At 46.1% G+C, this 25,083-nt stretch overlaps 1 protein-coding gene and 1 pseudogene across 2 annotated transcripts in view; one reads left to right on the top strand and one right to left on the bottom strand.

Moving 5' to 3' along the window:
• The window catches only part of LOC148140908 (class I histocompatibility antigen, F10 alpha chain-like), a 205,817-nt pseudogene that overhangs the window by 88,085 nt on the left and 92,649 nt on the right, over nt 1–25,083 (top strand). The gene's annotated exons all lie outside the window — the stretch shown is intronic.
• On the bottom strand, nt 1,702–25,083 carry LOC148140913 (cytochrome P450 2K6-like). Its single transcript, XM_087979689.1, is given in 6 exon segments — nt 1,702–2,871; nt 8,145–8,286; nt 8,612–8,799; nt 12,178–12,319; nt 18,326–18,459; nt 24,937–25,083. Coding segments are annotated over 6 exon segments (801 nt in total). The 5' UTR covers nt 24,953–25,083; the 3' UTR covers nt 1,702–2,692.

Here is a 25,083-nt window from a genome sequence, read left to right as displayed (position 1 = left end):
ACCACCCACTCTGCACTTTGAGTTCCATTTTCCAATTGAGCAGAAACCTGCGCTCATCCCGGAACAGAATGATTCTGCAGCTGAGGCCCAGGTTTAGTGTTACTGCTTTACTTCCTTTAGTCAATTCTTTCATTCGTCCAACAGGTAGGAGTGAGACGGGTGAAAATGAACTTTGGCAGTAGTATGAAAGTATGGGGAATTTGAGAGAAGGTTTATACTGATGTCAAATGGTGCAGAATCAAAGGAGAAGATTTTTTAAAAAGATTGTAATGTCGTCTTTCTCCATATTAAACTGATTTGAAATTAACTAAGATTGGCTTTCATGTTAGCATAAAAGAGATTAGTTAGAAATTGACAGTAGCGCAGTCAAGAACAGGGGTTAATATTTCATTTCATAATCACGGATGGATCCTTAACCTTAAAAGAAATCATCTTAAATTCCCAAAGGACAAATCAAATTCAAAACAGTCCTAGATCTGAAGCTCTAGGAACAAAACACAAACATTCAATCACCAACAAACAAATGTGCATTCAAACTGAATCACAAAGGGTTAAATTTGCTGCAAGCTGCAGGAAATCAGCACTGATTCTCTCTCTCTCTCTCTCTCTCTTTGTCTCTCTCACACATTCACATATGAACATTTTAAGGGTAATGAGGCACTCACATTCCAAAACAGTTAAAGTTAAGGCGTTTAGTCTCATAAATCCTGGCTGTGGCACACAGATGCTTAACCAAGTGTGTGAGAGTTGTATCACTGGCCAGCTTTCTTTTTTTTAACACGATAAAGGCAGGAACCACCCTCTCTATTCCATAAACAAAGGACAAACACCAAAATACACAGAACAAAACTATAGCAGACAAACAAGACAAAGCAGCAAAGCAAGACAAGCAAAGCCGAGTCGATACAACAGAGAAGATAATCTCGACCTCAAGCTTTCACGAAACAACAATCTGACAATGAACATCTAGACTAATGGTTTTTGCAAAACACTCTCGACATTCTCTAACCCTGACAGTCTCCTTAGAATATATCATGATGTTTCTTTGTTTTGTCTTTCACAGAATATTTTGGGAATTAATTTAGACAACGCCAATTTGACTGAAGTTGAGTCCCCGACTCATTTGAAGTATTTCCTTACGCAGGTCCCTGACCTGTTAGTGGGACTCTCCGACTCCCTTGAAGTCCCTGACACCTTTTTTTAAGGGTCCCCGACTCTATTTGGGCCCTGATCCGCAGGTCCCTGACCTGTCAGTGGGAGTCCCTGACTGGAAACAAAACAAATCAAACTTGTGATTTTTCAAGGTAGGTCTCCATCTGGAATCTGGCTTTTCTGGTATTTCACTCAGCATATCCCAGATCCAACCTTCCATTTCCCCTCCCCCCACCTTATCCCAGATCCAACCTTCCATTTCCCCTCCCCCCACCTTATCCCAGATCCAACCTTCCAATTCCCCTCCCCCCACCTTATCCAAGATCCAACCTTCCATTTCCCCTCCCCCCACCTTATCCCAGATCCAACCTTCCATTTCCCCTCCCCCCACCTTATCCCAGATCCAACCTTCCATTTCCCCTCCCCCCACCTTGTCCCAGATCCAACCCTCCAACTGGACACCGCCTTCTTCACCTGTCGACCCTGTCCATCTCCCTTCCCACCAATCCACTCCATCCTCCCTACTGTCCTATCACCTTCACCCCCAACTTCATCGAACTATCGCATTCTCAGGTACCCTGCTCCCCGACCCCACTCCCCTCCCATTTATCTCTCAGCCCCTTGAGCTGCCTTGGGCCATAAACCTCATTCCTGATGAAGGACTGATGCTCCGAACATCGATTCTCCTGCTCCTCAGATGCTGCCTGACCTGCTGTGTTTTTCCAGCACCACACTCTTTGACTCTGATCTCCAGCATCTGCAATCCTCACTTTCACCCTGTGATCACAATACGGCAACATTCTGTGTTAAATCTGCACATATCACTGCACAGATGTGGACTTGGATCTCTGCTGATTCACTATTTGATCAATAACGTAGTTAGCAATGAGGCAGCACCAAACGGTAATGAATATATATCCAGGAGCTATCTGACTGTATTGTCACGCCACCAACTTTGAGTTCCATTTTCCAATAATGACATTGCATTAATTGGATATAGAGCACATTTATTAGATATTTAATCATCACATCCATGATTAACTTTATTAGATATTTAGATTAATCTGACAGAGTTTGCAGCTCCCTGAGGATTTGTATGTGATTGGGTAGGAGACTGACTAACGTAAGGTGGTCTCCCTAATTCAGAATCAGTGAAATGTGCTGGTTATTGTTAAAGAACAAGGCTTAACCATTCGGTAGTTGCAATGTATCCATTTGAAAGCATTTCGCTAACCCGATTAAGTCAATGCTCCGCGTGTAAAGTTTTCTCAAACTGAACGAGTTGGATTGGTTGAGTGGTCAGTGGACTCACACCTCTCGATGGGATTCCAGCTTCTTTATACAAGTGGAGAAAATGTTCCTTGGAATTGTTATCATTCATGGGAGAGTATTTCGGAGACAAGCTGATTCACTATTTGTGAATTACGATTTGTGCAAAAAGTAAACGATTGTGTCGCAGCTAGCATAGAGATAGGATAATCAAGTCCCACCTTTATAAAGCCAGCAGTGAAAGACCGACTGGGCCTGTCGCTGGGTCCCATCAGCGAGACACAGCACAAACCCAGTGGGGTTTCGGGTTGGACACTAAGCCGATTCTCGGGCTGGTGTCCAGGTCTGTCACACCTGGTGGGGCCTGGAAGTGGAACTTCTGCAGCAGGGTGGTGAAGAACAGGAAAAGCTCCACTTTAGCCAGTGCCTCACCAGCGCACACCCTCCGACCTGAAAAAGAACAGGGGACGGTCAGTACCTCACCCACACACACAGACACAGACACACACACACACAGGCACACACAGAAACACACAGACACTCACACACACACACACGGTTCGTTCATAAACAGGTGGAATCCATTCGGTCACTCGACCCCCCTGCCCCTTTCAGTAAGATCCTTGCTGATCCTTTCCCTCCACTCTGCTCTCCCACACAAACTATTATGATCCCAGCTCATGGTATTATTCCGTTAGGAAAGAAGACAGGGAAAGTGACTGAGGTGGGGGAGCACTTTGGGTTGTGTGATCAGAATTTCTATTTGTGTTAAAACAGTTATGGAAAAGGATAGAACTGATCAAAAAGTGAGAGTTCTAAACTGGAGTAAGGCCGAGTTTGACGGTATTAGACAGGAACTTTCAAACATTGATTGAAGGAGGTTATTCACAGGTAAAGGGTTTGTTGGATAGTGGGAGGCCTTTAGGAACGAGAGTTCAGAGACAGTATGTTCCTGTTAGTGTGAAGAGCAAGGCTGGTAGGTGTACAGAATGCTGGATGACCAGAGAAATTGAGGCTTTGCTCAAGACAAAGAAAGAGGCATTTTATCAGGTATAGCCAGTTGGGATCGAGTGAATCCCCAGCAGAATATAAAGGCAGTAGGAGTATACTTAAGAGGGAAATCAGGAGAGCTAAAAGGCGACATGAGATAGCTTTGGCAAATTGAGTTAAAGAGAATCCATAAAGGCTTGATAAGTACATTAAGTGCAAAGGAGTAACTGGGGAGAGAATAGGGCCCCCTTAAAGGTCAGCAAGGCCGCCTATGTGTAGAACCATAGGAGATGGGTGAGGTATTAAATGGAGACTTTGTGTCAGTATTTACTGTGGAAAATGACATAGAAGTGGGGGAACTCAGGGGAATAAGTAATGAAGGCTTGAAAAAAGTTCATATTACAGAAGAGGAGGTGCTGGAGGTCTTAAAACACATAAAGGGAGATAAATCCCTGGGAACTGAGCAGAAGTTTCCCAGAACTTTGAGGAAAGCTTGGGAAGAGCCACTTGCTGAGATATTTGTATCATTGATAACCATGGGTGGGATGCCGTAAAACTGGAAGTTGGCTAATGTGGTGTCATTGTATCAGAAAGGCTGTAAGAAAAAGTGAATTACAGACAGGGTGAGCCTGATGACAGTGGTGGGTAAGTTGTTGGAGGGGGTTTTGAGGAATAGGATTTATATGCATTTGGAAAGGCAAGGATTGATTAGGGATAGTCAACATGGCTTTGTGCATGGGAAATCATGTCTCACTAACTTGGACACTGAGGGTCTTTTTCCATGCTGTATGACTCCAAGACTCTAAGTGAAATCCCAGGCTGAAATCATAGGAACAGCAGTGTGCCATTCAGCCCAACCAGTCTGTTCCACCATTTAATGACTGATCTATTGTCTCGCTCCATATCCCTTAGGCCCATACCCCTTCAAATCTTTGCTTAACAAAAATGTAAATATCTCAGATTTAAAACTAAAAACTGATCCAGCATCAACTGCAGTTTGTGGAAGAGAGTTCCAACCATCTCCCACCCTTTGTGTGTGGATGTGCTTCCTAATGTCTCTCCTTCAGACAATTAAGATAATAGAGAATTAACCAAGTAATTTACAAACAGCAAAAATGTAAAGGTTTTTAAAAATCAATCCCATTTATTCCACTAACATGCCTCGACAGTACTCCCATCTGAGACAATTCCCTGCCCTGTCTGGAACTTTTAAACTAAACTCCTTAAACTGAGGTAACCTTTTTCTTAAAACTAGTACCTCCTTTCTGGGGAGCAACTGCTTTATGCATCCAACTTCAGCCAAGGCTTCAAGTGAATTGATTTTCCCAGCATCGTTAAGACCCTGATGATCATTGCAATTGTATCTTTCTGACTTGCCGTTTCAGTCTCCTGATTTATTTTCTTCCTCACATCCTGACTCTTGCTCAGAGGCTTGTACATAACACCCATCAGGGTCTTTTAGCCTTTGCTGTTCCTTGATTCTACCCACACAGATTCTGTGCTTCTGACTCTGTATCACTACTTGCTATCGTTGTAATTTAATTTCTTATTGAGAAGGCAACCCAACCCCCTCTGCCAATCTGTCTGTCCATTCAATAGAACGTGTCTCCTTGGAGATGTAGCTCCCAGACCTGATCCCCTTACAGTTACATCTTTGTGGCAATGGCAACATCATACGGTGGCACAGTGTTTAGCACTGCTGCCTCATAGCGCCAGAGACCTGGGTTCAATTCCCACCTCAGGCAGCTATCTGTGCGGAGTTTGCACATTCTCCCCGTGTCTGTGTGGGTTTCCTCCCACGATCCAAAGATGTGCAGGTTAGGTGAATTGGCCACGCTAAATAGCCTGTGGTGTTAGCTGAAGAGGTAAATGTAGGGGAATGGGTCTGGGTGGGTTACTCTACGGAGGGTTGGTGTGGGCTTGTTGGGCTGAAGGGCCTGTTTCCACACTGTAAGTAATCTAAAAAAAAAACCCAAGTTCAATCTTTGCTATTAGCTCATTTACCTTGTTTTGTACACTGCACACATTTAACTGCAACACCTTCAGTCCTGGGCGGGCCATCCCCCTTCTGACAGTTGTCCACTTACCTGCTGTGCCTGAAGTTCGATTCCCAACCCCTTTCCATACCCTCTGTCCTACTACTTGTTCAGGAAACTTTAATAACCTCTGATGAGCCCTTCTCCACCTTTAGCTAGTTGAACATTCTTGTGACCACTCTCTTTAGCCTTTCCACTGGGATCCTGGTCTTATCCCAGTTCAGGTGGAGTCTGTCCCAACAGTGCAGTTCCTTCCTGTTCCAATACTGATGCCAGTGCCCCACAAGATGGAACCCCTTTTACCCCATACCACTCCTTTAACCTTGCGTTTTCTTCCCGAATGTTTTTAACATCCATCTCAATTTGGGCTTGGGTCATAATCCAAATATTATAACCCTCGAGGTCTCTTTTCTTTAACTGTGTTCCAAATTCCTGATATATCCAAACAGGACTTCTTGCCTATGTTACTGGTGCCAACATGGACCACAGCTATTGGATCCTCCTCTCCCACTCCAATATCCTCTCAAACTGATTTGAGATGTCCTTTACCATGGCACTGGGCAGGTAACAAACAATGCATGACTCTCGATCCTGCTCACCAAGGATGCCATCTATATCTCTACGTTTTTCTCCTTTGCTCTCCCCACTTGAATGGCCTCCTATGTCCCGGTGCAGTGCCCAGTTTGTTCCTGGTAGCTGTGGAAGCACATGACAGGACTGCATCAGAGAGGAGGGAACTCCATCCCCATGAGACAGAGGGCAGTGAGATCTTTCACCCTCTCCATCGGACAGATGCCCAGCTTGCCCTTGGCAACTTCCTGGCAATTTGGTGCCTTGGTGGTTTCGAGAGCCACCTCCTGCTCCAAGGTCATCAGTACGGTGACACCCACCACACCACCATTGCCCCCTTCTCATGCCCTGTGTGTGGGGGGGCTCTTGGTTCCCGCGACGTCAAGAGTGAGTTTGTTCAGACCACAATGCCCTCTGTCACTGCACCCCCGGGGGCTCTCTGTCTGTCCCACTTCCAGCCTCCAAAGCTCTACGGGCTCCTCCCTTCCTTCAAATGCTTCATGTGAGTGTTTCCATTATTCAGGAGTACAGCCAGCTCTGCAATGGAGGGGGTGGTGGGCACCACCATCATCAGCTACCAACCTGCACCTTATCCATACAGTAGTGCCCCCTGGCAACCAATGCCAGCCTTAATGATTCTATGGTGGTCAAAGACATGGAGCACGGGCCATGGTCTCCTCTGTCACACAGATATACCTTAGAAGCTGCCTGACCTAGTCACAGGGATGATAACCCCTGAGAAGGTTCGTTTGTCGGTGATGCCTCATTGGTATCGTTTTGAAGATGTGCGATCTGAAGCAGGAATTCATAACCTCAAAGGCTGGCCAAGAACAAAGGGCATTGGCTACGACAGCAAGAAAATTACACAGGACACAACCTGCTCGATTGGAGTCATTGGGCTCACCGCACTTTCAGAGAGAGGCCTCATAACCCAGTTTCCGCATATGGGTCAAATATATGTACAATATATAGTGATCAGTAAAATCAACACAGATGGTCAGAGAGAGAGAGAGAGAGGGGGAGAGAGCCACAAAGGCAGCAGTCCTTGTCCGCTCTGTCTTTCTCTAAAACCCATCAACGTTTGTGAATTGAAAGGGCACCTGCCTCCAGAAAAACAGTCTTCAACCAGCCATAAATGATCCAGGAAGAAGCCACGTGCTAACTGTTGTGGTGTTGGCCCCAGACCAGTTTTTGGATGAATATGTGATTAATTATTGTACTGTTATTTGACTGAAGTGCTTCTAAGGCAACACTCTGCAGAACCTTCTTTTTATGTTTTCTCCAATGGCTGGACCATGACATCATGAGAGTAAAAACATAGGCCATTCAGCCCATTGAGTCTGCTCTGACGGCTGGTCTGATAATCCACTCTGCTGCCTTTTCACCACCAGCTTTGATTCCCTCACTGAATAAAAATCTACCCCAGCCTTGAATAGACTTAATGACCCAACCTCTGCCACCCTCTGCAATGAAAAACTCCATAGACTCGCCACCCACTTAACAGCAACAAAATTCCTCATCATCTCTTTGCGAAATGGGCTCCCCGTTATTCCAGATTCTGCCCTCTGGTCCAGGACTCTCCTATGCCGTCAAACAGCCTCTTTGCATCTACTGCATCTTGTGGCCTGGTGTATAAAGCAGTTCAGACCTGAAAGGGTTAATTGACATCATGGGATGCGCTCCTCCCATCTAGTTCTAAAGTGTCAGCGTTTGTACATTCAGTCACGTTGACCCCCCTGCAGTTGCTGTACTCTTAGATTGGACCCGATATCTCACAAGAGGAAATCGTAGTATCTCAGATATGATGCAACTAGTCATTCAGTAAGATGTAATAAACCTAGTTACTGTACATCGAAACTAAGGCTACCTTCTGCTCAATACGTTGTGTCAGTCTCCTTCCCCATTGGATGTCAGTAACGCAGATGGATACCAATCAGAAGGATTGGTGGTAGTGAATCAACCCAAGATATCTCTCATGGTCCCAGCAGGAACTGGAATGTCCCAGATGGGACCAGCAACAGTAGCAGCAAGATACAAGACCACGTTCACCCTGTACAGTTTACACCCGCGCTAAATGCTAAAGCATGTCTAATTGTGACATTGTGGAGTTCCTGCCTGTTCAGTTACCTGCAGGGAAAGGCATGAAGGCATCTCTCTTCACAAAATTCCCATCAGCATCCAGGAAGTGAGCCGGGTTAAACTCCTTTGGAGTTTTCCATTGAGTTTTGTCACGCAGCACCGAGGTCAGGACAGGAATCACGTACGTTCCCTGCAAACAAGAACAATAATTCGGAATGCGTTTCTGAGCCTGACTTCAATGGAGAGTGAATGCAGTGGGGTGTGTGAACCCAGTGTTGTACCTGATCCTGTTAGTTTCCAGTGGTCAAGGCAGGGCCCATACTTATTTTAAATGTCATTGGGATTCCTCCACTATGAAAATTGCCACCCCCGATTCACGAATTTCCAAATCAGTCCCATTTAATTTTTTTTTGTTTTCTTTCTCTGTCATGTTTTATTTTAGTTTGAAGGTATTTCCAATTTCTCGCAGACACAGATTGTGAAACCCGAGCCTGGTTTATATCATTCAGAACTACCTTTGGAATGAAATGTCCTTTCACATGTGTGTCCTCGGTTGTTGAGTGAGGAAGGTTCATGGGGACGATGTTGGCAAATCTTTGGATTTCGTGAATCACAGCCTCAGTGTAAGGCATTCACTTTCAGTCTTCGGTTACAGGGGCTCATCTGGCTCCTATCACCTGATCGATTTCTTCCTGAACTTTCCCTGAAATAGAGAAAGCTTGGATTGGGGAAACTGCCGTCAAACAACGGGATAGAAATTCATCAGTGACAGAAATTAGGCGCGATCAATGTGTCTTATGTTCCCCATTGGATATTCATCAACTTCAAGAAACACAAAAGCCAAATACATACAACAAGCGATTGGTTGTATTTGGGTCACTGTGTGCTAACCTTCAAGATCAATTTTATCATTTTATTTTTCACTCATGCGATGGACATGTTGCTGGCTTGGCAACATGTTGGAGTGAGACAGCAATGCTGCTAAAGATGGAGTTCCAGGATTTTGACCCAGTGACGCTGAAGGAACGGGGATATATTTCCCAGTCAGGATGGCGAGTGGCTTGGAGGGGAACTTGCAAGTGATGGCGTTGCCATGTATCCGCTGCCCCTGTCCTTTTAGATGGACTTGGAAGGCTGTTTACAGATTTTTGGTGAATTGCTGCAGTGCATCTTATCGATGGTACACACTACTGCTACTAAGTGCCGGTGGTGGATGGAGTTGATGCTTGTGGATGTGATGCCAATCAAGCGGGCTGCTTTGTCCCTGGGTGGTGTGAAGCTTCATGAGTGCTGTCAGAGTTGAACTCATCCATTTTCTTGTGAAGACAATTGGACAACACTTCTAAAATAATTCCATGCCAATTTTGGAGTGACAGATATTTATTACCATTGAGAAGAATTCCATTGCAAGTGGATATTTACTGAGCCTAAATTTCTATGAAAATACCTGCTCGGCTCAGAACTCACCCAAGACAGGAGGACCCCGGGTGGAAACGCTTTGGGGTTTCCTCAAAAGCAGCCCAGAAGGGGTCAAAGGTTTCAGGCCCCTGGACTGTGACCAAGTAAATAGGAGACAGTGTGTTCAGGAAGCAAACAAACGATTCAAGAGAGGAGCAAATTCCTGCAGAGGCTGGAGTCTGGACTGAAACAACAAACGCTGAGGATCACAGCGGGTCAGACAGCAGCCGTGGAGAAAGAGGAAGCTGACTTTTCAAGTCCACATGACTCTTTGTCAGAACTGGACTGAGCAGCTCTCGACTTGAAACATTAGCTTCCTCTCTCTCCATGGATGCTGTCTGACCCGCTGTGATCCCCAGCGTTTGTTGTTCCCAGAATAATTCGAGAGAGTTCATCGGGAACACATGGAGGTGAAGTTCAAGTATCAAAGAGATCGTACAAAGAACTAAACTCTCTGACCCCTGACCCATGTGTGGCCAAGTCATCAGGTCACACATGAGACTTACTGCTGAGTTATTGAACTGGATTGACAACAAGCCATTCCAAGGGACTGCCTGTGTAAAGTGACCTAAATCAACCAATGGCTTAAGGTACAGTACCGACAGTATGCATTGTATTGCAGGAAATACCTTGCCAGGTTGAATGTGAGATAGATCGTTCTGCTCTGAATTACAATGAGAGACCTTGGTGATGTCCAGGAGGCCTGCCATTGCTTTGTTCTCTCGTGCAGCATGCTTGTCTACAACCAGTTACATTGAGATCGAGATGAAGGAAATCATTTTGACATTTTCTGAAAGGTTGCCTTGCCCTTGCTTCTGAAACATGTTTATTGGTATCATTGGCCATTCTCATCTCCGCAAACCCTTCTCGCCATCAGTCCATGTGAATCTGGCTGAAAGAAGCTCAGCCAGTTCTTGTCGGGTTCCTGATATTACTGTAGAAACCCTCAGAATATTTAAGAAGTGCACATGCGATCCCCAGTGTTATGGACCACACCAAACCCGCTCAAAATATATTAAGAAGATAGCCTAAAACCCCAACATTTCCTTATTTTTAAAGGCAAGTGCATTCTGGATACAATTTGATAGGTCAAACTACCAGGCTTGTAAGCAAACACAGTTTAGGGTAGCATGGTGGCTCAGTGGTTAGCATGCTGCCTCATCGCACCAGGATCCCAGGTTCAATTACCGCCTTGGGTGACTGTCTGTGTGGCGTTTGTGCATTCTCCCTCTGTCTGCGTGGGTTTCCTCCCATAGTCCAAAGATGTACAAGTCAGGTGAATTGGCCATGCTAAATTGTCCATAGTGTTAGGTGCATTAGTCAGAGGGAAATGGGTCTGGGTGGGTTACTCTTTGGAGGGTTGGTGTACTGATTGGACAAAAGGGCCTGTTTCCACACTGTGGGGAATCTAATCTTTATTCTTAAAACCCTGTTCAAATACAGACAAATAAGAAATTCTAAAAATTAATTTAACTGTGACTCTATTGAATTGCTTAATGAGATATTATATATGCTAACTACTACTGATTAGCTATTCCAAGATAATAACACCCCATAAACACACACTTGGCAAAGGCAAATTCAGTGAAACAGATTGTCTCACGCGCAACTCTCTAGTCCAGTCCATCCAGGGATAACTCTGAGAGAGAACTCTAGCGTTTTGCTTTAACAGGGAGAGATGTGTAGCAGCTTCCAAACCCCAACACGACTGAAAGTTAAACTAAAATCCTGGTTCTGTGGGAGCTTGACACCACCCCTTCAGGCTGCTTCTATTGTTCCAATATTAAAAAAAACAAAGCTCGCCGGGCTCAGAGCAGACCGCTGGGCTTTTAGTTTGCAACACTTGCTTTCAAAAGGACAAATCCTTCTTAAAGCAGCACCTCATAACATCAGGTAAACATGGCTCTGGTAATTGAGATTAGAATAATTTGGTTGCTGATTCTAACCAGCACGGACCCAAAGGACCTTTTATTGTGCTGTAGAGCTCCATGACTCTTAACTCCAATCATCTGTGCGTGAAGTAAGGTGTGTGATACAGTGTATTTGGATTTTTGAATTTTGAACCAGTGGCATTTGGATTTTCCTTGTGTCTGAAGGGGTTTAATGATTAACTTATAAGTATTTCTGTCACTGTGGTGAGTTTTCTTAAAGTACAGTATTAGAGAAAGAGAGAGACCTCCTGGAGAGTTTTATTTACCTTTGTAGAGGTTATGAGTGAACAGAATAAACAGAGTAGTATATTAGGCTTTCAGACAGAAGATTCCAGAATTTGGGAGGAGGCTTAGACGAGACATCCATAGCATGAGCTTTATGGCGGTTTTGACATTGATATCACGTTGTTATGAGTGTCACACTGGGTATAAGCTCTGAATCTGCAGTGCACGTCATGCCTGGGGGAGTTACCTTGGGTTCAACTCAATTTCAGAAAGACTCCACTTGCTGACTCACTCACCATCAGCTCTTCCTGAGACCAACCAGTTGAGGTGTTACTGATTAAAATGACCAATTTCACACTGACCATGGGCCTAGTTCACTACTGACCTCGATAGTCCTATCCATATGCTCAAGTAACAGTTTGGACACCAACAACAACTAACAAACACAAAGTTAGTGATTCCCTTACTCTGGATATCCGGATATTTCATCATGAGAAGGAGTCCCCAGCACACGGTGGTGGAAGTGGTTTCTGTGCCGGCACCAAACAGGTCAATGATTGTAATCAGCATGTCCTTTTTCTGAACTTCCAAGGCTTGGCCTTTTGATTCCTTCAAGACAAAATAGAATAAAGGAGAAGCTGCCACATTCTTAACAGAAATATTTTAGTGCAACTGGACGCAGCAGGAACAGAACCAAATAAATCCCAGATGACACAGTACAACAGCACTTCCCAGGAGGCTCCAAGGCACTGAAGGTGTCACCGAGACAGGGAACGGCACGTCAGCAAATCAACTTCCCAGCTCGGGGCGAACATACCCACAACTACGGCAGAATAAAGGAGAAGGTACCACGTTCTTGGGGGAAATATTTGAGTGTGTATATTGCTGGACGGGTGTGTGTCATTGGGGGCAGTGGCTGTCTTGCTCAGAGTCAGGATTTCATGAATTCAGGCCACACTTCACAAATCTGAGTGCACAACCTCAGCTGAAATTTCAGCTCAGTTCTGAGAGGGTGTTGCACTATCAGAGGTGCTGCCTTTCAGATGAACTATTTAACTGATTAAACACAGGTGTAATTCTGGTCTCCCTGCTCAGGGAAGGATGTGGTGAAACTTGAAAGGATTCAGAAAAGATTTACAAGGATGTTGCCAGGGTGGAGGGTTTGAGCTATTGGGAGAGGCTGAATGGGCTGGGGCTGTTTTCTCTGGAGTGTCGGAGGTTGAGAGGTGAACTCATCGAGGTTTATAACATCATGAGGGGTATGGATATGGTGAAAAGCCAAGGTCCTTTTCCAAGCAAGGGGTGTCCAAAAGTAGAGGGCACAGGTTTAGGGAGAGAGAGGCAAGATTTAAAAGGGACCGAAGGGGCAACTTCTTCACAGAGAGTGGTGCGTGTGTGGAATGAGCTGCCAGACAAAGTGGTGGAGGCTGGTACAATTACAGCATTTAAAAGGCATCTGAATGGGCATATGAATAGGAAGGGTTTCGGGGGATATGGGCCAAGTGCTGAAAATGGGAGTTGATTAATTCAGGATATCTGATCAGCATGGACGAGTTGGAGCGAAGGATCTGTTTCGATGCTGTACATCTCCAAGACTCTGGGTACATGTAAAACATCATGTTATTAATCTAACAAGGACAGAGAAGCTCTTCATTGGTATCTTAGCCAATGTTTACACTTCTACCAAAAGAGTGATCTGGTCATTATCACTGTTATAAGTGTGGGGCCTTGCTGTACACAAATTCATTAACTCATTCCCCTGTGTCACATTTTAAAAATCAGTCCTTCTCCATAGAATGCTTTGGGACATCGCAATGACATGAAAGGTAATATATTGAGGAGCAAGACTTGGGTACGCAGGCTATATTCATTACTACTTTTGTACACTTAATAGAAGTCAGCAATATATTCAGCAATGAACAAGGTATGAACAAACTTTAGGACGTTAAAGGCGGATTGGTAAAATGGACAGACGAAAGTGACCAGAAAGAATGGTGAAGTGATACACTTTTCTATGAAGAATGAGGGAAAGACAATATGGAGTCAACCATTTGATTCTAAAGTCAGTGCAGAAGGAGACAGAGCAGATGGGAATCGACATTGACCACAGATACCGAGTGAAAAACCGATGGGAAACCTGAGTGGTTTTCCATCAGGAGCTATTCCATTGCAGTCAGGAGCTAACTTGGGAAGCCTCAGGCCTATGGCCCATTTCAGCCCAGGGTGGGAATGATGAACCTGCCAGCCAATCAAAGTGGTGAGCACTGCCAGTGTTACACTCAGGCCTTCACCATAGATAGTCTCTGGATTGCCACAGACAGACAGTGGTGCAAGGGGTAAAGTCATTGGCCTAGTAATTCAGTTCAATGTTCTGTGAGCATGGATTCAAATCCCACCTGTGGCTGATGGTTAAATTTTAATTCAATAAAATCTGGAATAAAGAGCTGGCCTTGCTGTGAAAGCCCACCTGGTTCCTATGTGGAAGGGAATATCTGGATTCTTACCTAGTCTCGCCTATACACAAAGGCAGAGCCACTGAAAGGTAACAAAAAAGAGAAAATGCTGGAAAATCTCAGCAGGTCTGGCAGCATCTGTAAGGAGAGAAAAAAGCTGATGTTTCGAGTCTAACTGACCCTTTATCAAAGCTTTGACTCAAAACATCAGCTCTTTTCTATCCTTACAGATGCTGCCAGACCTGATAAGATTTTCCAGCATTTTCTCTTTTGGTTTCAGATTCCAGCATCTGCAGTAATTTGCTTTTAGCGACTGAAAGATGGTTGACTCTTTACTGCCCTCTGGACAATTTGGGAGGGGCAATAACTAGGCAGTACAGTGGTTACCACTGCCTCCCCACAGCACCAGGGATCTGGGTTCCTTGGGTGGCTGCATGGAGTTTGCACGTTCTGCCTGTGTCTGTGTGGGTTTTCGCTGGTAATTCCGGTTCCCTCCCACAGTCCAAAGATGTGCAGGTTCAGTGGATTGGCCACAGGAAATGCAGGGTTACAGGGAAGGGTAGGATGCTGTTCGGAGGGATAGCACAGACCCAATGGGCCAAATGGCCTCCATCTGCACTGTCCGGATTTGATGATTCTATCCCCCTGTGATGCCCACTGCAATTTGGTTTAGGATTGTGGGAATGGGAGAATGGAAGGGGCTGAGTGTAAGCTGATTGTTCTCAAAGCCCGATTGTGAAGTTGTGATGTTGTGGGAATGTCACAGGGATTACTGATTCAGAACCCCAGGCTCGTATTCTGGGGGTATAACTGTGGATGCTGTAAATCTGAGAGAAGACCAGAAAGTGCTGGAGAAACTCAGCAGGTCAGGCAGCATCTGTGAAGGGTGAAACAGTGTTAACGTTTCATGTCTGGCCTGGTCCTTCTTCCGAACTAATTCGCTGGAGGAGTCCTGCCATGGCAAACTGCAAAAATTGAATTGAATGAAAATCTGGAATTAAAAGCTAATCAAATGGCAATTGTAAACCTCCTGTCATTGAAGCCAATCTGGTTCAATAATGTCCCTCCGGGAAGAAAATTGGCCATCCTTACCTGGTCTGGTCTACATATAACTCCAAACACATAGCTATGTGGTTGACTCTTAACTGCCAATTAAATGAGCAAAAAAGCTGGCCCCATCCCATGAAGATCGAAATCACTGTAAGGATATTGTCAGCTTCTTCACAGAGAACAGGCTTCGGGAGTTATTGAAAGAAGAGTTATTGAAAGGGGGCACGGTGGCTCAGTGGTTAGCACCGCTTGCCTCACAGCGCCAGGGACCCGGGTTCGATTCCACCTTCAGACAACTGTCCATGTGGAGTTTGTGCATTCTTCCCCGTGTCTGAACGGGTTTCCTCCGGGTGTTCTGGTTTCCTCCCACAGTCCAAGGTTGTGCAGGTTAGGGTGGGTTGGCAGTGCTAAATTGCCACGTCGTGTCCATGGATGTGCAGGCTAGGTGGATTAGCCATGGGAAGTGCAGGGATAGGGGGATGGGTCTGGGTTGGATGCTCTTTGGAGGGTTGATGTCGACTCGATGGGCCAAACGGCCTGATCTATGATTTGAACTCAAACACAAAATGAAGTGCTAGCAGACAATGGATTGGGAAGTTGAAAGCAGAGATGGGACACCTTCCTTCTCCCTATCGCTCAGAGTAAAGTCCTTTGCTTGGTCACGATGTGTCTGAGCATAAAGAATATCCCTTTCTGATAGTTGTCACCCATGAGTCCCAAGGTGTAGGGTAAGGACAGACTTGGAGTTCCTGGCCTCCCAGGAGTACGATACCTGAGGTGGTGGGATGAGGCCTTCAGCTAGGCCTTGGCTTCAGAAAGGCTCCTGTGGACAGGAACGCTGCCCTCCTCACCTTGAAATAAGGGGAGCCCAACTCAGCTGCATGCCCTACCATGGTGTCAAAATGTCCCACGGCCTCCAAAGGCACTTCCTGGGGTTTGGGGGGTTGGGGGAGGGGCACGGGGAGAGAGGTTGGTGTTGATTAAATCCCACTCACCCTGGGGTCAGACTTTGGGAGGCAGCTGTTGGTCTGCACAATACCCGAAGTTGGCACAGCCAATCCAGAGACCCCTTAGAAAAGAATCAGACAAAGTCTTTGGCTCCTTATTGTCAGGGAGTACAAGGGTGAGGAAGTGACCTTAAACCTCTATACCAGGGAAAATAAAATCTGGCATAGCTTCAGCTGGTGCACTGTATCCATTGTGACATTCCACTTTGAGAAGGATCTTGGAGCTGTGCGGTGGGGGCAGAATATTCCGTGAAGAGTAAATGTATTCCTGAGTGTTGTACCAATTGCCGGGATTGTAGAGAGACGGTGGGAGCTGGGGGGGTATGAGCATGGTGGGGTTTGTTTATTCCCCTCAGAATGAAGAAGGCTGAGGGGAAACTGAATGGAACCGTTCAAAGGCTTGAATGGTTTTGTTTGGAAGAGTAAAGTCAAACTGGTATTGGGGGGAGGGTGGGAGGTCAGTGGACTCGGGATTTCAGGTGATTTCCAAGAGACCCCGCAGAGCTGACAGGAAGGAATGTCTGTTTTACCTGCACCGTCTATTAAGTGATGGGGCTTCCACTCTGAAGACAGCGGTGGAGACAGACTCAGAGTAACATCTCGATAATGAGTGGATAGGAAGGGTCAGGGGGCTGTTGAGGCTGGATCGTTAAACATATGCAAGACTGAGATAGGAAGGTTTTGAATCAGTGAGAGAATCAAGGGTTATGGGGTAAAGAGTCAAAGAAACGTGGTGCTGGAAAAGCACAGCCAGTCAGGCAGCATCCCAGGAGCAGGAGGGTTAATGTTCGAGCATAAACTCTTCATCAGGAATGTGTGCCCTCATGCTCGAAACGTCGATTACCCTGCTCCTCAGATGCTGCCTGACCTGCTGTGCTTTCCCAGTGTCACACTCTTTGACTCCGATCTCCGGTATCTGCAGGCCTCACTTTCTCCGAGTTGATTGCGGGGTAAAGGCAGGCAAGTGGAGTTGAGGCTATCATGATCTCACCGGATGACAGAACAGATTTGATGGGCTGAAAGGCCCATTTCTGCTCCTATGTCTTACGGTCTGTGGTCTTATTTGTAAGAGGTGGATAAATACTTGAAGGGAAATGAGTGATAGGGCAGTGGGGAAAGAATAGGGGAGTGGGATAGCTCTACTTGGGAGCAGCCATCGATTTGATGGGCCAAATGATCTCCTTCTGTCCTGTAACACCCTACAATTCTCTGAAGGAAAGCTGTCTCTCCTGTCTAAGATCACCATTAGACTTCAATCCACTCTGGCAGCACAGCAGAGATGAAGGGCTGGTCTTAATGGATGTGAGGTTTAAATTCATTTGTCTCAAAGAGGTTGACATCCCAGACAACATGAGCAGAGGACGGCTCCAAAGCACTCGACAACACATCCAGGTGTAATTTGAGGGACGTTATTCAGGGAAAATAACATGTAAAGTAAGTAGAAGCTCCTCACCAATTATATTCTGAGAAGACATCTCTCTCACATTGTAAATTGCGAGATTAAAACTCATACATCCTTCAGGGATGTGTAATCGTAATGTCACTGGAATCATCATCCAGATGACAGGCTAATGTACCCATACCCCTACATGTGTTCAAAACCCACCATGGCACATGGTGAAACTTGAATAAAAATCTGCAGTTTATAGCTGGTCTAATGGTGACCATGTATCAAACTGTCATTTGTTGTAAAAAGTCCATCTGGTTCACTGATAACCCTTAGGGAAGGAAATCTGCGAGTCTTACCTGGTCTGGCCTACATGTGACTCCAGACCCACAGCAATGTGGGTGACTCCACTGCCCTCTGTGTAATAAATGTTGGTCCAGCCCCTGTCACTCACATCCCATGTCTGAAACCAATGCTACACCCTGGACACAAACATCCACATGATGTCATGAGCACTACGATCAGAGAAATGATCAGATACAATGCATGCTTGAAGCTACACATTTGTAGTTCCATCCAGAAACTAGGGGCAGCACTGAGCGACATATTAACAGATGTTTAACACAGAATCTTCCTCCATCAAAACCCACAAAGTCCTGGTGTGGAGTCTGAAATCTGGGGAGATTCCCCTTACTGCTGAAAAGGTGTGTCACTGTACCTGCTGATGCCTCAGAATTAAGGCTTCGTTTAGGGTCTGAATGCTGTTCTCACTCAAGGTTTCTTCAGCTGCTTTGAAGAAACTGTCGAAGATTTCCATCATCTTATCTCGATTTTCAATCAACTTCCTGCGAGCTGGAATCAGAAATTCCAGAGATGGGTAAGAATTGTACAGCTGGATTGGAACAAGAACATAACCAATAAGTTCAGGCGTTGAGTTGATAAGTAACTGTCCGTCTGTAGTCGATGCGTTGGCCAAGTAACTTACGGTGACATAAAACAAAGAGCTGCTGGATATCGGAAACAAAAGCAGGAATTTCTGGAGAAACTCAGTGCGTCTGGCCACATCAGTGAGAAGAAAGCAGAGTTAACATTGTGAGTCCGGTGAGGCCTTGGGATTTTTTTCAAAAATTGGAACAGGAAGGGCAAGTTACGTGAACCTTGCATGACCTTGGTCAAAAAGAAAAAGGAGAAATATGTAAAGTCTGGGAGGATGGAATTAACTGATTAGCGATGAAGAAAGGTTGGATAGATTGGGTTTGTTTTCACCGGAACGCAGGAGGTTGAGGGGTTAGAATAGAGGGGTGACTTAATAGAAAATAATAAGGGGCTTGGATGGAGTGGATAGGGAGGACCCGGGTTACCTCACAGAGAGGCCAAAAATTGGGCACACAACTTTATGGTGATTGGTGGAAAGATTAAAGAGGAATAAAGGAAAAAATTTTTTCCCAGCCACAGGGTGTTGGGAGTCTGGAATCTGCTGCCCAGTTTGGTTGCTGAGGTGGGAAATCGCTGGAAAGGAGCCTGCATCCGCACTGGACGCACTGTAACCCGCAAGGAAATGGACTGGATCACGGAAAGTGGAATTTGACCGGGTGGTGACATTATTCATTCAAGGGCTGAATGGCATCGTTCTGATGTGTAACTGTTCCGAGGGGCTCCCACCTCTCACCTCGTTATTGACCTTCTGATTTATCAGTGAGGCAAGGCCGCTCTCTCGTTATCCCCACAGACTTTAAATGCCTGGCTGACCTGAGGCCTTTTCTGAAATACTGTCAAAGTGATCTGATCCCATCTTGTCACTGTCCATGGTATTGTTGGTCCTGGCTTCACAGCAATGTCTTCTGTTGTCTTTTCCCCCTTGCTTTTGGGTTTTCTATCTTTTGTTTTCAAAGTCTTGGTCTGCACCATTTGGAGTCTTCCCATTGTTTTCTCAGCTTCGCCTTTGAATCTTGCAAGGGCCTGTTCCGCTATCGAAGTCATAGAGTCATCGAGCTGTACAGCACGGAAACTCGAGCTGTACAGCCCCTTCTCCCCTTTAAACAACCACCAAACCTCAAACAGATCATTGTTCGTAGCAAATTGCCCAGCTTTCAGGACAATACCATACAACCCTGTCACGGTAGGTGCTGCAAGACGTGTCAGAGTGTGGACATGGATTCCACCATTACGGGTGGGGACACCTCCCACCATGTACGTGGCAGGTACTAATGTGACTCAGGTAAAAACAAGGACTGCAGATGCTGGAAACTAGATTCGAGATTAGAGTGGTGCTGGAAAAGCACAGCAAGTCAGGCAGCATCCGAGGAGCGGGAAAATCGACATTTCAGGCAAAAGCCCTTCATTAGGAAAAGAGGCAGGGTGTCTGCAGAGTGGAGAGATAAATGAGAGGGGGGTGGGGGTGGGGAGAAAGTAGCATAGAGTACAATAGGTGAATGGGGGTGGGGATGGAGGTGATAGGTCAGAAAGGAGGGTGGAGTGGATAGATGGGAAGGAAGATAGGCACGTAGGACAGATCATGAGGGTGGTGCTGAGCTGGAAGGTTGGAGCTGGGGTGAGGTGTGGGAAGGGGAAAGGAGGAAACTGATGAAATCCACATTGATGCCCTGGGGTTGAAGTGTTCTGAGGCGGAAGACGAGGCATTCTTCCTCCAGGCGTCGGGTGGTGTGGGAGCAGCGGTGGAGGAGGCCCAGGTCCTCCATGCCCCAGAGTGGGAGGGGGAGTTGAAATGTTGGGCCACAGGGTGGTGGGCTTGATTGGTGCGGGTGTCCCAGAGATGTTCCCTAAAGTGCTCTGCGAAGAGGCGTCCAGTCTCCTCAATATAGAGGAGACCGCATTGGGAGCATCGGATACAATAAATGCTTTTGGTGGATGTGCAGGTGAAACTTTGATGAATGTGGAAGGCTCCTTTGGGGCCTTGGATGAAGGTGAGGGAGGAGGTGTGGGCGCAGGTTTTGCAATTCATGCGGTGGCAGGGGAAGGTGCCAGGACGGGAGGGTGGGTTTTTGGGGGGCGTGGACCTGACCAGGTAGTCACAGAAGGAACGGTCTTTGCGGAAAGCGGAAATGGGTGGGGAGGGAATTATATCCCTGGTGGTGGGGTCCGTTTGGAGGTGGCGGAAATATCATCGGATGATGTGGTTTATGCAAAGGTTGGTAGGGTGGAAGGTGAGCACCGGGGGGGGGTTCTGTCCTTGTTATGGTTGCAGGGATGGGGTTTGAGGGCAGAGGTGCGGAATGTGAATGAGATGCATTGGAGGGCATCTTCAATCACGTGGGAAGGGAAATTGCGGTCTCTAAAGAAGGAGGCCATCTGGTGTGTTCTGTGGTGGAACTGGTCCTCCTGGGAGCAGATATGGCGGAGGCAGAAGAATTGGGAATAAAGGATGGCATTTTTGCAAGAGGTCGGGTGGGAAAAGGTGTAATCCGGGTAACTGTGGGAGTCGGTGGGTTTGTAAAAAATGTCAGTGTCAAGTCGGTCATCATTAATGGAGATGGAGAGGTCCAGGAAGGGGAGGGAGATATCAGAGACGGCCCGGGAGAATTTAAGGTCGGGTTGGTGAAGTTGATGAATTGCTCAAACTCCTTACGGGAGCTCCCATTCACCCATTGTACTCTTTGCTACCTTTCCCCAGCCTCCTCCCTGACCTATCACCTCCATCCCCACCCCCATTCTCCTATTGTACTCTATGCTACTTTCTCCCCACCCTCACCCCCCTTCTTATTTATCTCTCCACTCTGCAGGCACCCTGTCTCTATTCCTGATGAAGGGCTTTTGCCCGAAATATCGATTTTCCCGCTCCTCGGATGCTGCCTGACTTTTCCAGCACCACTCTAATCTAGACTTATGCGACTCAACGTTGTCTATCTCATACGCTGCTGGTAAGGATGCCCTGAGGCATGGTACGTTGGTGAGACCAAGCAGAAGCCACAGTAACGGATGAATGGACACCGCACAACAATCAACAGACAGGAGTGTTCCCTCCCAGTCAGAGAACATTTCAGCGATCCGGGACATTCGACGTCAGAACTTCGGAAGACCATCCTCCAAGGCGGACTTCAGAACAGGCAACAATGAAAAGTAGCCAAGCAGAGGCTGATAGCTAAGTTTGGTACCCATGGGGAGGGCCTCAACTGGGACCTGGGGTTCATGTCACACTACAGGTGACCCCATTGCACTATACACTCACACGCACACACGCACACACACAAACACACACTCACACACACACAAACAAACACTCTGACACACACACAAACACACACAGACACTTCTACACACACACACACACAAATATACTCCTTCACACACACAGACACTTCTACACACACACACTCACACATATACTCCTACACACACGCACACACTCCTACACACACACACACATACATACTCTCTTACAGACACACACTCATGCAGACCCTATCTCATACACTCACACGTACATTCCCACACTCACAGACGCACCCTCTCACAGACTTATACCCCTTTACACTTACACTCACACACATACACACACTCTCTCACAGACCCCCATAACATCCCCCCAATACACACATACACATATAAGTTTGTCGGGTGAATCTGTACTTGCAGAACTCCATTTTAATTTACTCAAAAACTGCCTGAATCCATGTAAGATTCTGTAAATCTGTTTTCCAGATTAGAATCAGCCCGACCATTGTGGCACAGACAGTCTCACAGAAGGAAGCTCACACCTTCCATTATCTGGGCTAACGTGACACCAATTGTTAAAGTTCACTTGAGAATGTAATTTTTAAAAATGTTTTGCAATTTACATGTGTAAGAACTGAACCAACATGGTCATTCTAATTGATGAGAGACTTAACAAACAATCCATGTCTTTATCAATATATAATTTCAGTCACATCACACTGTAAACTTTGCTATAAATTCTGTGTGTCTTACAATCTTCTACTCCACAACCACCTGATGAAGGAGCAGCATTCCGGAAGCTAGTGTGCTTCCAAATAAACTTGTTGGACTATAACCTGGTGTTGTGTGATTTTTAACTTTGTCCACCCCAGTCCAACACCAGCTCCTCCAAATTAAAAATAGTCAACTAAATCAAATATTTACTTTTCCTCTTGTGCTGCATGTTTCGTTGTGAGGTGATAAAACTCTGCAATTTATTTTTCCTTTTTAATCAAAGTCTGAGCAAAGTTCAGAGATCGTAGGCCCAGAGGTAACAGATTCCCCGATCACGGATTCCAGATTAGCTTCGAGCTCTCTCCTTCTGTGGCTCTCTCGGTCTCTGTGAGCTTTACTTTGGGAGCTGTTCCTTCACACCGCCCCATCCCTCAGACAGTCCCCCAGTGAAGGATTCTCACTTACCCCCATGAGAGACCAGTCCAGCTTCTTGAGGTCCAGTTAGTGCAGGTTTCCGATCAGAGGAAGCGGGGTCGGTCCAGGAGGGAAATTCCTGGGAACTCTCCACCGAATAAAGGACACGGCCAGGAAGAGAAAGAGGCCAGCAGCGATAGGGCCAAGGTATAGTCTGTGGGGTAGAGCTTGAGGAGAGCCATTGTGCCCAAGTGCCCACACACTAAGTGGAGTCACTGGTGTTCCTGATGTTATAACGTAGGCTGTCCTTCACTCCAACTCTCCACTTAACAGTTCCCAAAGAACCGCCTCATTTTGCTTCATCGCCTGTGTCTCTTTAACCCCTACCTTGCTGTGTGCTGGGCTATTAAATTAAACAGGTCGGTGTACATTCCCGGAGCTTCAGTTTGAAGTACAGGACAGTTTCTGATAAAGGGCACAGAAAATGGTGGTGCCCTCACCTGGAGTCCCTGGGGGGAGTGATGTTCAGGCACAGCAAGATCCCACTCAGAGGAAGTGCTGCAAACATTCACAGCTGACTCTGGCTGAGCTTGTCTGGACAGGTTAACCTGACGTGGTTTTATGGTAAGATTCTCATTCCCAGGATACAGGTTCCGATGAGAAGTAAGGATACCCAGTCACCTTCCACACATGTAGCAAAGCAGAGAATTATATCTCTGCAGGTTTGCTGTTCCAAATCACACCTTAAAGGTTATTGACATCCATGTAGTGAATCATTGCTTGGTAGTACAGTCTTGAGCATTCCTAATAAAAGAGGCATTCTACTGAGGACTTGCATCTGGTACAGGTCATAGAGTCATACAACATGGAAACAGACCCTTCGGTCCGACCAGACCATGATGAACATAATCCCAAACTAAACTCATCCTACCTGCCTGCGCTTGGCCCATATCTCTCTAAACATTTCTTTTTCATGGACTTATCTATAAGTTTTTTAAACATTGCAACGGTCTACTACTTCCCCTGGAAGTCCTTTCCGCACACGAACCCCTCTCTATGCAAAAAAGTTGCCTCTCAGGTCTTTTTTAAAATTCTTTCTCCTCTCACCTTAAAAAATATGCCCCCAGGCTTAGGGAAGGGACACTGTCATTCACGATTTTATCGCTCAACCACAAGTTCATCCCTCAACCTCCTGCACTCCAGTGAGAAACAGCTCAGCCTATCCAGCCTCTCCTGATAACTCATACCCTCCATTCCAGGCAAAGTCCTGGTAAATCTCTTCTGAACCCTCTCCAGTTAAATACTAACCTTGCTATAACGGGGCGACCAGAACTGAACACGGGCCTCCAGAAAAGGCCTCACCAACATCCTGTTCAACCTCAACATGAGGTTCCCAACTTCTTTGTCCAAAAGTCTCAGTAATGAAGGCAAGCATGTTAAATGCTTTCTTCACCATCCTGTCTACATGTGATACATACCAAGCAATTACGTCTATGATCTCTTCTGTTGTCCGGTCTGAGGGAACAACAGGTTGTGCTACACGAGAAGAGGTTGCTCATTCATGGGAAAATACGGTCTGACTGGGCGAGATGATTCCATGCACCAGAGAATTATTTCTTGCCAAGCATTTGGTTAAATTCAAATCAGGCTGACTCTGACTGACCAAGACATTGCCATGAGGAATACATGTTTTGCTGAGACAGCTCCACAGAGGTTGGTATCTTGTCACTGAGTCACCCTTTATTGAATGGCCCTTGACTTTAGTACTGCCTCAGTCAGAGACAGGTACTAGAGTGTCGGCATCTCATTGTCATTCTCAGTGTCTGGCCTATTCTCTTTCAATGTTCCTATTGACCCTGCTTCCACAACCCTCTCAGGTACTGCATTATAGATGGGAATGAGAGGCACTAAATGAAATCTTACCCTCTCTTCTGATTTGCTGTTAACCAATGATCCTCCCAATTCCAGTGTTTGTCCATTCATCCGGTTCACTAATATCCTTTCGGGAAGGAAATCTACCATCCTTACCTGATCTGGCCGGCATGCGACTCCAGAGCCACAGAAATTTGGTTGACTCTCAACTGCCCTCCGAACTGGCCAAGGGCATTTAAGTGTCAGTTGTATCGATCGCTAGAAAGTCACAACAGAGACCCACAGCCAGTGGACTGCAGCGAT

Source organism: Chiloscyllium plagiosum, unplaced genomic scaffold (genome assembly GCF_037043375.1).
Source record: "Chiloscyllium plagiosum isolate Xiang-an unplaced genomic scaffold, Cpla_swu_hap1 HiC_scaffold_35, whole genome shotgun sequence".
NCBI lineage: Eukaryota > Metazoa > Chordata > Chondrichthyes > Orectolobiformes > Hemiscylliidae > Chiloscyllium > Chiloscyllium plagiosum.
This window is presented reverse-complemented; position numbering and strand designations above follow the sequence as displayed.